Raw genomic sequence first — 16,897 nt, forward strand, 5'->3', positions numbered from 1 at the left:
CTGAGGAACTGGTGTAAGAGGAGGAGTCAATGCGTACAGAATGGATTCCTGCAATCCTTGGAGTGGGCAGGACACGTCCTGCGCCACTCGCATGGTCTGTACCCGGCTCAACGACATTAACCCAATGGGCAGTGAGGGAAAGGTATCGCCCCTGTCCATGTTGACTGGTCCACGCATCGGTGGTGAGGTGGACCTTGCTACTGACGGCGTTCAGTAGCGCGTGTTTTATGTGTCCCTCCACATGCTTCTGCAGGGCAGGGACGGCTTGCCTGCTGAAGTAAAAGCGGCTGGGCACATTGTACTGTGGGACTGCCAATGACATCAAGTCACGGAAGCTGTCAGTCTCCACCAGCCTGAATGACAGCATTTCCAGTGACAGAAGTTTGGCAATGCCTGCAGTCAGAGCCTGTGCTCGTGGGTGGTTTGACGAGAAAGGCCGCCTTTTCTCCCATGCCTGTACTACCGATGGCTGTAGACTGGGCTGGGAGTGTGTGGATGACTGGGAAAGTGGCGCTGCGGGTGGAATTACAGCGGGTCTCTGGACAACAGGGGCAGAGGTTCTTCCACGGCGATCCTGGGAGGACGCCGAACCAGCTGCGTGTGAGGTAGAGGAAGAGGCAACACGAGCTGAAGAGGTGGTAGCTGCCGCTGTTGGTTGGCCTACCTCTTCAGTGTGTTTTTCTAACTCCGCCGGGTGCCTGTTGCGCACATGTTTCCACATGTTGGAGGTATTGAGGTTGCTGACATTTTTCCCTCTTTTGACTTTTTGATGACACACGTTGCATCTGACATAGCAAATGTCATCTGCAACTGTGTCAAAAAAGGACCAGGCACTGCAAGTCTTGGGAGCGCCCTTTTTGGCTTTTGGAAGAGACATGCTCCTAACGGGTGCCAAAGCGGAGGCTGCAGGATCCGCAGTCTTCCCCCTCCCTCTCCCTCTTTGGGCCGTACGGGGAATCTCTTCCTCAGAGCTGCTCCCACCACCTTCCTGTCCCTCACGCCAAGATGGGTCGAGGACCTCATCATCTACACTACCCTCTGCCCCCAACTGCTCCTCCTGGGTAGTCTCAGCAGCAGAGCACGCACCAGTAAGTGGCACCTGAGTGTCATCATCAGCTGATGCGGCCTGCGATGTGGTGACCGGAGCCACTGGCCCACCCGCCTCTTCAGAGGAAGACAGAAAAAGCTGTTGGGCATCACTGCACCCTGCCTCTTCTTCCATTTCTCCAATGCTGCTTGGCTGGCCCCCTGTTTCCAAGCCAAGAGATTCAGAGAACAGAAGTAGAGACGGCTCCTGTCCTGGGCTCTCTGTCTGCCTGGGCAATTTGGCAGGTGGTGAAGAGACAGATGGCTGCTCTCCAGTGCTCTGTGTCTGAGAGGATGTGGCACTAATGGAAGTTGATGCATTAGCTGCCATCCATCCGACAACAGCTTCAATTTGTTCTTCACGCAGCAGCGGTGTACGGCGCTCGGACACAAAGCTTCGCATGAATGACTGTTGCCTGGTGAAAGTGGGTGCTGATGAGTCACCGGTGCCCGCAGCAGGCACAGAATCCCCACGTCCCCTCCCTGCTCCGCGACGGCTCCCACGCCCCCGTGCCTTACTCACTGCCTTCTTCATCTTGGTTGACTGATAAAGATAAGCAGAAAAGTACTAACGGATTTGTGTGCTTATTCCTGAGCAACTCCTCCTAACAGGTATAAGAAGCACTAATTATCTAAAGTGTGGACTAGACTTTAATATGAGCTAATGTGGCCTACAGAAATGTAAAGTGGTGTAACTGGTGTGTTTGGTGAACTTTATTATTTATTTATTTTTTGGGGGCTGAACTGACAACAGATAGAGCTGCAGTCACACGGAGACCGTGCAGACAGACGTAAACGGCGCTACAAGGCCCAAAAACCCTCCTCTACTTTATCCTATGTAGTGTTTTTCCACAAATTAGCTGGAGACGGGTGGAAAGACACTAATAGGATTTTTTTGAATAAATTAGCAGCAGACTACACTATTTGGAAAAAAAAGAAAATTGATTTGGCGGTATGACGCAGTGAAAAACCCTGAGCTGGAGACAACCAGGCTATAGCTGCTCACAGATTACAGGGCGAGCTGCAGTCACACGGAGACCGTGCAGACAGCCGTAAACGGCGCTGCAAGGCCCAAAAACCCTCCTCTACTTTATCCTATGTAGTGTTTTTCCACAAATTAGCTGGAGACGGGTGGAAAGACACTAATAGGATTTTTTTAAATTAATTAGCAGCAGACTACACTACTTTGAAAAAAAAGAAAATTGATTTGGCAGTATGACGCAGTGAAAAACCCTGAGCTGGAGACAACCAGGCTATAGCTGCTCACAGATTACAGGGCGAGCTGCAGTCACACGGAGACCGTGCAGACAGCCGTAAACGGCGCTGCAAGGCCCAAAAACCCTCCTCTACTTTATCCTATGTAGTGTTTTTCCACAAATTAGCTGGAGACGGGTGGAAAGACACTAATAGGATTTTTTAAAATTAATTAGCAGCAGACTACACTACTTTGAAAAAAAAGAAAATTGATTTGGCGGTATGACGCAGTGAAAAACCCTGAGCTGGAGACAACCAGGCTACAGCTGCTCACAGATTACAGGGCGAGCTGCAGTCACACGGAGACCGTGCAGACAGCCGTAAACGGCGCTGCAAGGCCCAAAAACCCTCCTCTACTTTATCCTATGTAGTGTTTTTCCACAAATTAGCTGGAGACGGGTGGAAAGACACTAATAGGATTTTTTTGAATAAATTAGCAGCAGACTACACTACTTGGGAAAAAAAAAAAAAAAAGGAACAGTATGAGGCAATGAACCACCCTCCCTGAACTGAATACAACCAACTATGGATGGCCTATGTGGCTGCACTCAGACTGGAGACTGGGCTGCACTCACACACACACACACACAGACCCTGCAGATCGCTGTGAAAACAGCGCTACAAGGCAAAAGCAAGGTGAATAGTAGGTGAACACAGCGGTTGCTAAATTAGCCTTTGGAAAGCACAAAGAAGCAAATCGCTATCTCTAAACTGTCCCTCAGTCAGCAAACAGCGTCCTGTCACTAACTGAATTCACAGCAGAGTGATCGCAAAATGGCGCCAGCGACTTTTAAACTGCATCATGACATCATTACACCAGCCAATCACAGCCTTGCCAGTAGTTTCATGCCCTCCATGCTAAACAGGATGTGCCCACACTTGGAATCAATCTCATTGGCTGAATTTCTGCTTTTTGAATCTTAGAACTTCCGATTCCGGTATCCGATACGCGGCAAGTATCGGAATCCCGGTATCGGAATTCCGATACCGCAAGTATCGGCCGATACCCGATACTTGCGGTATCGGAATGCTCAACACTACTAGTGACCCAATGCCACTGGCAGCCATGCATGCCCAAGCCATCACACTGCCTCTACCGTGTTTTACAGATGATGTGGTATGCTTTGGATCATGAGCTGTACCACGCCTTCGCCGTACTTTTCTCTTTCCATCATTCTGGTAGAGGTTGATCTTGGTTTCATCTGTCCAAAGAATGTTCTTCCAGAACTGTGCTGGCTTTTTTAGATGTTTTTTAGCAAAGTCCAGTCTATCCTTTTTCTTGATGCTTATGGGTGGCTTGCATCGTGCAATGAACCCTCTGTATTTACTTTCATGCAGTCTTCTCTTTATGGTAGATTTGGATATTGAAACGCCTACCTCTTGGAGAGCGTTGTTCACTTGGTTGGCTGTTGTGAAGGGGTTTCTCTTCACCATGGATATTGTTCTGCGATCATACACCACTGTTGTCTTCAGTGGACGCCCAGGTCTTTTTGCATTGATGAGTTCACCAGTGCTTTCTTTCTTTCTCAGGATGTAGCAAACTGTAAATTTTGCCACTCCTAATATTGTAGCAAGTTCTCGGATGGGTTTTTTTGGTTTTCGCACCTTAAGGATGGCTTGTTTCACCTGCATGGATAGCTCCTTTGACCGCATGTTTACTTCACAGCAAAACCTTCCAAATGCAAGCACAACACCTCAAATCAACTCCAGGCCTTTTATCTGCTTAATTGAGAATGACTTAATTAAGAGATTGCCCACACCTGTCCATGAAATACCCTTGGAGTCAATTGTCCAATTACTTTTGGTCCCTTTAAAAACAGGGTGGCATCTGAATTGCATCTGAATTGTTTTGTTTAAAATTCATTGTGGAAATGTCTATAACCAAAATTAGAAAAATGTTGTCTCTGTCCAAATATATATGGACGTAACTGTAGTATAATGCACTTCCTACAGTCCTCCACATAGTATAATGCACTTCCCGGGGTCCTCCACATAGTATAATGCACTCCCCATAGTCTTCCATATAGTATTCCTCCTACTGGAACCCTAGATTCCCCTTCCATTGCACTCATACAGTATGATGTCAACAAACATACCCCACAAACAATGTGAGATACCCCCACAGTGAATCCTCCACAGTATCTTACACACACACACACACACACACACAGACACACACACACACACACACACACTATGAAGACCTTACTGTACCCCACCAATCAATTCTCCCAGAAAAGTATGGTGATTCCAACACAGTATGATTCCCCAATTGTGACCCCATTGCAGCCCTCCATGGAGGATAAAGAGCCTGTATAGAGTATAATGGCCCCATACCTCTCCACATTGTGTAATGGCCCCCACATAGCCCTCCACACAGTATGAGTGACCCCACACAAACCTTCACACTGTATAATCGCTTGCATACAGTTTAGGGGCTCCCACATAGCCCTCCAAATAAGTGTAGTATAGTATAGTAAACTCCCCATAGTCCTCCATATAGTATAATGCACTCCCATAGGCCTCCATATAGTACAGTGCATTTCCCATAGTCGTCCATTCAGTATAGTGCACTCACCATAGTCCTCCATATGGTATAATGCACTCCCAATAGTCCTCCATATAGTATTATGCACTCCACATAGTATCACAGATGTGTCAGAGGCTGCAGACCATTGCACTGCATCTGCCTGCAGAAGGTCTCAGCGTGGGTGATATTTTCTATTTGCACTTGTTGAGGCTTGGAGCTATTGCAGATGGCTATCTTCCTCCTTGGTGTTGCTTAAGGACGTCTGTTTCTCTCTGAGTCTTCTCAAGCTAAGTGTTCCCCTGTTTTGTGTATCCTAGATGTCTTTAGCAGTAGTGGGGATTGACTAGTGCACATCCTTTCCTTCTTGGTGCAGGGCTTATCACCAGGGTCAGGCAGAGATTAGATATCCTGTTTGGCAATAGGTGTGGAACCTATTTAGGGATGATAGGACAGACAGGGTGACATTAGATCTGTCTAGGGGTCTCCACTCCCCCTTCCCTAGTGTTTGGTTCCCTTTCCCTTATCTCTTTGTGTTGCACTTAGGGTACTGTCACACAGTGCAAGTTTGATCGCTACGACGGCACGATCCGTGACGTCGCAGCGATCGTATGATTATCGCTCCAGCGTCGTAGACTGCTGTCACACTGTGCAATCACGGCGCTGGAGCGATGCCGAAGTCCCCAGGTAACCAGGGTAAACATCGGGTTACTAAGTGCAGGGCCGCGCTTAGTAACCCGATGTTTACCCTGGTTACCAGCGTAAACGTAAAAAAAACAAACAGTACATACTTACATTCCGGTGTCTGTCCCCCGGCGTTCTGCTTCTCTCCACTGTGTAAGCGCCATAGCCGGAAAGCAGAGCGGTGACGTCACCGCATCACCGCTGTGCTCGCTTTCCAGCTTGCCGGCCCTCACAGTGCAGAGAAGCTGAGACGCCGGAGGACAGACACCGGAATGTGAGTATGTACTGTTTGGTTTTTTTACGTTTACGCTGGTAACCAGGCTAAACATCGGGTTACTAAGCGCGGCCCTGCGCTTAGTTACCCGATGTTTACCCTGGTTACAAGCGAACACATCGCTGGATCGCTGTAACACACAACGATCCAGTGATGTCAGCGGGTGATCAAGCGACGAAAGAAAGTTCCATACGATCTGCTACGACGTACGATTCTCAGCAGGGTCCCTGATCGCTGCTGCGTGTCAGACACTGCGATATCGTATGGATATCGCTAGAACGTCACGAATCGTACCGTCGTAGCGATTAAAATGGCACTGTGTGACAGTACCCTTAGTCTATCCTACACTGTGTGTGACACATAGTCCTCCATACAGTAAAATGCACCCCCATAGTCCTCCATACCATATATTGAACTCCTCATTGTTCTACATATAGTATAATGCACTCACCATAGTCCTCTATATAGTATAATGCAATCCCTATAGTCCTCCATATAGTATAATACACTCCTCATAGTCCTATACATAGTATAATGCACCCCCATAGTCCTCTTACAGTATTCTGGCCACAACAGTGTTCCCACTGGCTTAAAAAATCCAATACTCATCTCTCCTCCTCATTCCCCCATAGCTCCGGTTTCTGCAGTGAGCATTTTGAAATGCTGCACATCTCATTGTAGCATACACACCGATACATTTAAAAGTAGCAAAGGTCCACATGGGCCCCTCTGAGAGGGAAGCTCAGGTCGAATACACAATCTCCAAAAATAAAACCACAGACATGAATAGCACAAGACGTTAATGGTGTTTTGTTTTATCTTTGAAAATCAAGGAGAGGGCGCCTGCTTTAAATGACTCACAAATGTCTGAATGAGGCCTTAGATTTGAACTTGACTCATTCTTCTCTATTCTCAGAAGTAGAATTTTAACCTAGAATATGCCAAATAAATGAACATTTCATGTGCTAAGTGACAAGCCATATCTGGTAATAGTGTACAGAGCCTTTACATTTTGAAAACAAAGTGCAACGTACAATTCTTCACTGAAACTCATTGCTTATAATACTGGAATAATTGTCAGTAGTAAGCGCCTTTCCTCTGAGCCAGTCTGCTGTGATGGGCTTTGTATTTGCTTGCCTATGCATAATAATTGCTTTTGGTTTTCTTATTCAGATGTTGCCAGAGCTATACAATTGTTGGAGAAGTTGGAAAATTCAGGAGAGGTGCCAGTTCACAAGATACAGTCTCTGAAGAAAGTTCTGCAAAGTGAATTCTGTACTGCTATAAGGGAGGTATGATAATGGCTATGCATGTGAAAAAAACAATGCTGTTTTTTTGATAATTCATTCCCTGTCATTATTTTTAAAACTTCTTATATATTTTTTTTCTCTGTTGAAAAAGTAAATATAAATTTTGAATAATCGGTCCTCAACAGAAAATCCATTCGGTTCATCTGTAAAGATTATTTTCTGCAGAATTTGCATGCATTTAAAAAAAAAAAAAACGTATTCAGATTTCTGGAACACTTGCAACAAATCTGCCATATGTAAACATGCAAGAAAAAAATGAACAAAAACCCTGCTGTAACTAAGTAAAAAGCAAAAAAAAGTGCATTTAAATAACACAGTTTTTAGTAATACTGTTTTTGATTAAAAAAAAAAAAAATTGCATAAAAGCCATCCCACCACGACAAGGTAACTCTGATCGTGACACGACCAACAGTCTTATTTTCTTTTGTGGTGCTGAGGTTCCTACCTCAATTAGTCTGGACCACAAGTCCCTTCCTCAAGCACACAATTTATTTTAAAAGGACAGTGTTCTTGTGTTTCTCCTTTAAACTAGCCCTGCAGAATGTTATTCAGTTTAATTAATGTTTTAAAAAAAGCATTTATAAAGTCAGCTTTTCCTATGCTAATTAGGGCTTTGGCTAGTCGATGGGGCGAGATTTGCATGAGTGAAGCTACTGCAAATGATATTATCAGTTATACTGTATATACACTCACCGGCCACTTTATTAGGTACACCTGTCCAACTTCTTGTTAACACTTAATTTCTAATCAGCCAATCACATGGCGGCAACTCAGTGCATTTAGGCATGTAGACATGGTCAAGACAATCTCCTGCAGTTCAAACCGAGCATCAGTATGGGGAAGAAAGGTGATTTGAGTGCCTTTGAACGTGGCATGGTTGTTGGTGCCAGAAGGGCTGGTCTGAGTATTTCAGAAACTGCTGATCTACTGGGATTTTCACGCACAACCATCTCTAGGGTTTACAGAGAATGGTCCGAAAAAGAAAAAAAATCCAGTGAGCGGCAGTTCTGTGGGCGGAAATGCCTTGTTGATGCCAGAGGTCAGAGGAGAATGGGCAGACTGGTTCGAGCTGATAGAAAGGCAACAGTGACTCAAATCGCCACCCGTTACAACCAAGGTAGGCCTAAGAGCATCTCTGAACGCACAGTGCGTCGAACTTTGAGGCAGATGGGCTACAGCAGCAGAAGACCACACCGGGTACCACTCTTTTCAGCTAAGAACAGGAAACTGAGGCTACAATTTGTACAAGCTCATCGAAATTGGACAGTAGAAGATTGGAAAAACGTTGCTTGGTCTGATGAGTCTCGATTTCTGCTGCGACATTCGGATGGTAGGGTCAGAATTTGGCGTAAACAACATGAAAGCATGGATCCATCCTGCCTTGTATGGAGCATCTTTGGGATGTGCAGCCGACAAATCTGCGGCTACTGTGTGATGCCATCATGTCAATATGGACCAAAATCTCTGAGGAATGCTTCCAGCACCTTGTTGAATCTATGCCACGAAGAATTGAGGCAGTTCTGAAGGCAAAAGGGGGTCCAACCCGTTACTAGCATGGTGTACCTAATAAAGTGGCCGGTGAGTGTATATCATTTATATCATGGAAAGAGGGCTGACTAGTCTGGGGAAACTAACATCCCATTGATTAGTCAAAGCCCTAATTAGCATAGGAAAATCTGACATTATAATTTTTTTTTTGAAATAAAACTTTTTTTAAACATTAATTAAAACTAAATAATATTATACAGGGCTGGTTAGGCCAGAGGTGCATCAAGGTTTTCTGGCACCAGGGGCAAAAATTCAGTTTGGCACCCCCACCCCATTTAAGCACATGTGATTTTCACACTTAGGCTACTTTCACACTAGCGTCGGGAACAACCCGTCGCTGTGCGTCGGGCCGAGGTTCCCGACGCTAGCGTGGTCTCCGCCGCACAACGGGGGCAGCGGATGCATTTTTCCCACGCATCCGCTGCCCCATTGTGAGGTGCGGGGAAGTGCGGGGAGGTGGGGGCGGAGTTCCGGCCGCGCATGCGCGGTCGGAAAAAGCGGACCGTCGGGAGCAAAAAAGGTTATATGTAGCGTTTTTTCTCCCGACGGTCCGCTACCACACGCCCAAGCGTCGCAAAACGGACGCGACGTTTGGCAATGCGTCGCAAATGCGTCGCTAATGTTAGTCTATGACGAAAAAACGTATCCAGCAAGAACTTTTGCTGGATGCGTATTTTCGGCAAAACGACGCATTTGCGACGTATTGCAGTTAACGCTAGTGTGAAAGTAGCCTAAGTTACTAGTGATGAGCGAAGACAATAGCATGAATAGTATGGTATTTGAACTATTCGTTACTCAGTGAGTAATTTGCTATTCACCTTGGTATATTCAAGTGAACCACTCAGCATGTTTGGCACTTTACTTACAGCCAATGAACAGGCTGGGCTTGCTTGCTTGGGTTGCCCTGTATTTTTGATAACCAGCTAGGCAAAACTCACAGCTGGGTGCTGCAACCCTCAGCTGTCAGCTTCAACAAGGCTGGTTATCAAGAATAGAGAGGTCCCCATGCCATATTTTTTAATTATTTAAATAAATATTTTTGAAAAATGGCGTGGTGTCCCTCTCATTTTTGACAACCAGCTTTGCTAAAGCAGACAGCTGGAGGCTGGTATTCCCAGGCTGGTAAGGGGCCATGGATATTGCCCCCCAGCCTAAAATTAGTAGCCCGCAGCCACCCAGAAATGGCGCATCTATTAGATACACCAATTCTGGCGCTTTGTCCGGCTCTTCCCACTTGCCCTGTAGTGGTGGCAAGTGGAGTTCATATTTGTGGGGTTCATGGCACCTTTGTATTGTGAGGTGACATCAAGTTCACGGCTTAGTAATGGAGAGGAGTCTATGAGACACCCATCAGTTGCTAATCCTATAGATATATAGTAAATAAAGACAAAGCCTGAATAAAGTCTTTTATTAGACTCCCATCACTGAGGCTGCGTTCCCAGCAGGGCTGAACTGCGGTGACCTCAGCACCATGAGCAAAAGTCAGTGATGAGGTCACCGCAGTTCAAGCTCAGTGACTTCACAGCAGATCATGGTGTGAAATTCTCACCGTGATCTACGGTGAAGTCACTGAGCTTGAACTGTGAAGTCACTGAGCTTGAACTGCGTACTCACTGACTTTTCACGCAGGCGGTGGATGAGGAATACTCCCATCAGCCGCTCCTGCTGGTACTGTTATTAGGGGCGGCAGGTGTAGGCTGATGGGAGTAATAGTCCCATCAGCCACCGCCTGCTGTCATTGTTCTCACTTGAATACAACTATCATCATTCTCCCCTGTTCATGCTGATTACCGGTTTATGACCACTTATAAAATGTGTTCAAAGTGCTGCCTATTGTGTTGGATTGTCAATGCAACCCTCTTCTCCCACTCTTGACACACTGATAGCAACACTGCAGAAGAAATGCTAGCACAGGCTTCCAGTATCCGTTGTTTCAGATGCTGCACATCTCGTATCTTCACAGCATAGACAATTGCCTTCAGATGACCCCAAAGATAAAAGTCTAAGGGGGTCAGATTGGGAGAGCTTGGTGGCCATTCAACTGACCCACGATGACCATCATGATGATGTGTGGCCCTCTTTATGCACTGAAGATGGCACTTTCCCTGAGTTTTTCCAGCAAGATGGTGCACCACCACATTATGAGTGTCAGGTCCGAGCATTCCTACATGAACGGTTTCCTGGAAAGTGGATTGGTCATTGTGGGCCAGTTGAATGGCCACCAAGGTCTCCCGATCTGACCCCCTTAGACTTTTATCTTTGGAGTCATCTGAAGGCAACTGTTTATGCTGTGAAGATACGAGATGTGCAGCATCTGAAACAACGGATACTGGAAGCCTGTGCTAGCATTTCTTCTGCAGTGTTGCTATCAGTGTGTCAAGAGTGGGAGAAGAGGGTTGCATTGACAATCCAACACAATGGGCAGCACTTTGAACACATTTTATAAGTGGTCATAAACTTGTAAATAACTCATGAAAGACTAACGTTACATTAAAACCAAACACACCATTGTTTTTCTTGTGAAATTCTCAATAAGTTTGATGTGTCACATGACCCTCTTCCCATTGGAAAAAATAAAGTTGGATCCAAAATGGCCGCCATGGTCACCACCCATCTTGAAAATTTTTCCCCCTCCCATATACTAATGTGCCACAAACAGGAAGTTGATATCACCAACCATTCCCATTTTATTTTGGTGTATCCATATAAATGGCCCACCCTGTATTCTATTCTAACCTGTCACGTTGTGATTTTACTGTAAGTGGCAGATGATTTGCCAGCTTTTCAAATATATCTACGGTATTTATCCGATCCATTTCAGCTTTTTTCTCAGGCCCCCAGACTTGTTTTTTGGGTCCAGCAGAAAAATATCTGGCTTTCCCTTTGACGTGCATTGGATTCTTTTTTCGGTACAAATACACGGATATTAGAAAGTATTTGTTCCCATTTTCCCGACTCCAAATATTTCACTATTCGCTTATCTCTATTAGTTACACACCGACAATCTGCTCGCCCTAATTCAATGTTCAGGGAAAAACTGAGAGAAGCAGGAAGAAAAGCTCGTTGTCACAGGACCATAAGTATGAAAATCACATATAAGTGAAGGGGCCATGTGATGACTGCTGGAACCAGCAAGCAGAGCTGAATCCTGACAGTGAGGATATTACAGGCTGTTTGGATTGGCATGTAACAGGGCTTCATTTTATAATAAAAGGGTGTGTACAGGTTTGAGATGAAAGTCTTCAGTTACTATAGGTGGCTGCAGGCTTCTTAATTCTCACAGCGCATGCACTGCTCACTTTTAGGATTCTCCTTTGCACAAGTATGTGATTTGTGTACTACTGGCCACATTTTGACTAGATGTGTCCAGCTTTGCTCACGCATATCTAGTCGGCACGTGAGCTCATGTATGCAAATCACTGGCATGAGAGAACCCTGACAGCATGCAGTGCGCACTGGGAGGGTATGTGCACATGTTACCTCTCTACTCACTCCCTCCTAGACCCTTCACAGTCAGGGTTCCGCTCCCTACATTCAACAGAAACTGCACTCATCAAGGTGACCAATGACCTTCTGACAGCAAAATGTAACGGTGACCACTCTCTGCTCATTCTCCTCGATCTTTCTGCAGCTTTCGACACTGTTGACCACCCTCTCCTACTCTCTAGGCTCCAGTCACTAGGCATTAAGGACACTGCTCTCTCCTGGTTCTCCTCCTATGTTTCTGAACGCTCCTTCAGTGTTCTGTTCTCTGGTTCCACTTCATCTCCTCTTCCTCTCACTGTCGGGGTACCTCAGGGCTCAGTCCTTGGCCCCCTTCTCTTCTCCCTCTACACGGCCCCAATTGGACAGACCATCAGCAGATTTGGCTTTCAGTACCATCTTTATGCTGATGACACACAACTATACACATCATCCCCTGACCTTACCCCCGCTGTACTACATAACGCTACTGACTGCCTGTCCGCAGTTTCCAACATCATGTCCGCTATCTATCTGAAACTCAACCTCTCCAAAACTGAACTTCTTCTGCACCCTCCTTCTACTAACCTCCCTAAATCTGACATTTCCCTCTTCGTGGGTGACACCATAATAACACCCCGGCAGCAGGCACGCTGTTTGGGTGTTATGTTTGACTCCGATCTCTCCTTCACCTCCCACATACAATCTCTTGCCCGCTCGTGCCGCTTACACCTAAAGAACATCTCTAGAATACGCCCTTTTCTCACCATGGAGACAACAAAAACCCTCACTGTCGCCCTAATCCACTCCCGTCTGGACTACTGTAATGCTCTATTAATTGGCCTCCCCCTCACGCGACTTTCCCCTCTCCAGTCTATCCTTAATGCAGCAGCCAGGGTTGTCCATCTGGCTAATCGTTACTCGGACGTGTCCGCTCTTCGCCAGTCGTTACACTGGCTGCCCATTCATTACAGGATACAATTCAAAGTACTTGTTCTCACCCACAAAGCTCTCCACAGTGCAGCACCCCTTACATCTCCTCCCTTATTTCTGTCTATCGGCCTAGCCGACCGCTGCGCTCTGCAAACGACTTTCGACTAACCTCTGCACTAATCCGTACCTCACACTCCCGACTCCAAGACTTCTCCCGTGCTGCGCCAATCCTCTGGAATGCGCTACCACAAGATATTAGGACCAGCCACAATTTGCATAGTTTTAGGCGCTCGCTCAAAACACATTTGTTCAGAGCGGCCTATCACCTTCACTAATCAAACTCATTTTATGTTTGTGTGTGTGTAGCCCATTCGCTATCTCCATCTACCCCCCACTCCCTGAAGATGGCTGGACCATCATTGTAAATACATCATTGTAAATACACACCTGTACTTTGTATCTCCCCACCTCATTGTAGATTGTAAGCTCTCACGAGCAGGGTCGTCTTATTTTGTTTTATTCTGCTTTATTACTGTATTGTTAACATTGTTACCTATGACTGTTGTGTTTGAAACTGTTAAACTGTAAAGCGCTGCGGAATATGTTGGCGCTATATAAATAAAGATTATTATTATTATTATGTTGCGGATTCTGCTGCGGATTCTGCTGCGGATTTTTCCGCAGCGGATTTGCAAAATCCGCAGTGCAAAAGCACTCTGCGGGTTTTCAACTGCACTTTCCTATTGGTGCATGTTGAAAACCGCTACGGAATCCGCAGAAAGAATTGACATGCTGCGGAAAATAATCCGCTGCGTTTCCGCGCGGATTTTTCCGCAGCATGTGCACAGCGGGTTTTTTTCCCCATAGGTTTACATGGTATTGTAAACTTTGGGAAAACTGCTGCGGATCCGCAGCGCCAAATCCGCTGCGGATCTGCAGCAAAATCCGCAGCGTGTGCACATACCCTGAGAATTCAGAAGCCTGCAGTCACATAGAAAACAATTTGCATCCTGGTACCTGATAGATGACTTTGTCTCTGGAGTCATTCTCTTTCTTTTCTTTTTCATCTTGTCCAGACCCCATGATGAGTTTTTCATCCACAGTCTCTTCAGAATTCCATCTTCTCTGGTCTTCCTCAACACATCCCCACACAATGCCCTTAAAGATAGCAGTGTCATTATAATGCTCCTGAATAAAAATGTCTGCCCTACTCTGAGCCTCTGAATAAATAATTGCCCCTCACTGGATTACCTGCACCAAATATGATCCCACACTGTCCCTCTTGTGGTACACGCTCTCCACACTGCCCCCTCTTTTCCATACTGGGCCCCCTCTATAGGGCCCAGTCTCTATACTATGCCCTCTCACCACACTCCCCCTCCTTGGTATGCTGTACTCTTAAGGCCCCGTCACACACAGCGACGCTGCAGCGATACAGACAACGATGCTGATCGCTGCAGCGTCGCTGTTTTGTCGCTGTGTGGTCGCTGGGGAGCTGTCACACAGACAGCTCTCTCCAGCAACCAACGATCAGGGGAACGACTTCGGCATCGTTGAAACTGTCTTCTACGATGCCGAAGTCCCCCTGCAGCACCCGGGTAACCAGGGTAAACATCGGGTTACTAAGCGCAGGGCCGCGCTTAGTAACCCGATGTTTACCCTGGTTACCAGCGTAAATGTAAAAAAAAACAAACAGTACATACTCACCATCTGATGTCCGTCAGGTCCCTTGCCGTTTGCTTCCTGCTCTGACTGAGTGCCGCCGTACAGTGAGAGCAGAGCGCAGCGGTGACGTCACCGCTGTGCTGTACTTTCACTTTGCGGCGCTCAGTCAGTGTGGGAAGCAGACGGCAAGGGACCTGACGGACATCAGATGGTGAGTATGTACTGTTTTATTTTTTTACATTTACGCTGGTAACCAGGGTAAACATCGGGTTACTAAGCGCGGCCCTGCGCTTAGTAACCCGATGTTTACCCTGGTTACCAGTGAAGACATCGCTGGATCGGTGTCACACACACCGATTCAGCGATGTCAGCGGGACCTCAACGATCAAAAAACGGCCCAGGCCATTCCGACATGACCAGCGATCTCGCAGCAGGGGCCTGATCGCTGGTACGTGTCACACATAGCGAGATCGCTACTGAGGTCGCTGTTGCGTCACAAAACTTGTGACTCAGCAGCGATCTCGCTAGCGATCTCGCTATGTGAGACGGGGCCTTTAGGGTATGTGTTCACGTTCAGGATTGCATCAGGATTTGGTCAGGATTTTTCATCAGTATTTGTAAGCCAAAACCAGGAGTGGAACAATTACAGGAAAAGTATAATAGAAACATATGCACCACTTCTGCATTTATCACCCACTCCTGGTTTTGGCTTACAAATACTGATGAAAAATCCTGACCAAATCCTGATGCAATCCTGAACGTGGACACATACCCTTACACTGTTCCCCCATGCTACCCCCACACTACTCAGTCTCTATTCTGTGCTCACTCACACTTTTCTTATCCATACTGTCTCCTCACACTACTCCCCTTAATAGTCTCCTCACGTTTCCCCCTCTCTCCTCATACATTTATTTTATGTATTTTTATTTTGCTGTTACTATAAAATGCTATTTTTTTTCATCCTATGAAAGAATGAAAAAATGCTATTTGTGAACAAGCCCTTAGACATTGCTAATTCATATGCCCCAAATAGTAAGTTATCACTTAATACTGTAGAAATATCACAGTATTAATTAAGGATAATATTATGACACAAATAGCTGTGAAATTATTAATGACACAGAAATTAAAGAGCCAAGTAGGTTTGTTTGGGCAAGTTTAAGCTCATTTTCCATCAGAGCCAAACAGATTCTTTCCAACTGGATAAGTGCCTTAGAATCGCCTAAATTGAAGCTCATTTCAAAACATGATGATATTCATGAAATCACTGAGATGCCTTATGTTTCCTTGGTCAACAAGCTGAACCAGCCATGTTATATTGCTTCTAAATATCCTATTTGTTATCATCATTTTTTACAATAATTTAGCAATACAATTATCACTGTTCTCTCCATTTTATAAATAATGCAGACCATTATATTTAATGTGATTTTTCTAAATGGTTATATAATCAATACAGGGATATTGCTTCCTTATAATGGAATGGTGTATCAATTGGATATGCCATAAAATTATAATAGGTGGTAGTCCAACCTATGGTACTCCTGACAATTACCAGTGAGAACACATGGTTCTGGCAGACACCCTCGATCAGTTAAGTGATAACATACAAGTAGTCTGGTGATTTGCCATCACTCCTAAAAGTAAGTTATGGCATATCAAAGAAAACCCCTTTTTGAAAAGATTATGAAAATGAGTCGCCCCACGGGCTAGGGGTACTCGGTACCGGGTCCTGTGGTTCACAGGGGGATGTCATGGTGGCTGCGACCGAGTCCGTGGCCCTGGGCGCCCATGTAAAAGGGGATAGGTCTTTAAAAGGATAGAGTTTATGTTCGTGACGCCACCTGTGGTATTCGGTCAGGGTGACCGACGCTGCTTTAAGGGGTCCGCTGGGGTGATATTATGGCAGCTAGATGGTATACCTTCCCACAGGTGAAGTATATCCCCAGGGCTTCCTGGTGTGTAGATGGTAGAATGGTGAGAGGCGCAGTGAAGAACGAGGACACAAGGTTGCAGTCTTTTTACCTTTATTGAAGACTTCAGCATCCACAGTCCAGAGCACCAGACCACAGGGCAGGCAGAGTCCAGCCGGTTCAGAGGCAAGTCCAGAGTCCCCTTGTCCAGGTGGAAATCAATAGCCTTCCCTTGCGC

General features: G+C 46.0%; 1 protein-coding gene across 7 annotated transcripts in view; it reads left to right on the forward strand.

The window, feature by feature from the left end:
• LIN7A (lin-7 cell polarity scaffold A) overlaps window positions 1-16,897 on the forward strand; it is a 128,142-nt gene that overhangs the window by 82,064 nt on the left and 29,181 nt on the right. For all 7 annotated transcript variants that reach the window (XM_077265493.1, XM_077265496.1, XM_077265490.1 and 4 more), the window contains exon 2: window positions 6,999-7,117. In XM_077265493.1, the coding sequence (XP_077121608.1) occupies window positions 6,999-7,117 (119 nt within the window). The remainder of the gene's footprint in view (window positions 1-6,998; window positions 7,118-16,897) is intronic.

Source organism: Ranitomeya variabilis, chromosome 5, assembly GCF_051348905.1.
Source record: "Ranitomeya variabilis isolate aRanVar5 chromosome 5, aRanVar5.hap1, whole genome shotgun sequence".
Taxonomy (NCBI): Eukaryota; Metazoa; Chordata; class Amphibia; order Anura; family Dendrobatidae; genus Ranitomeya; species Ranitomeya variabilis.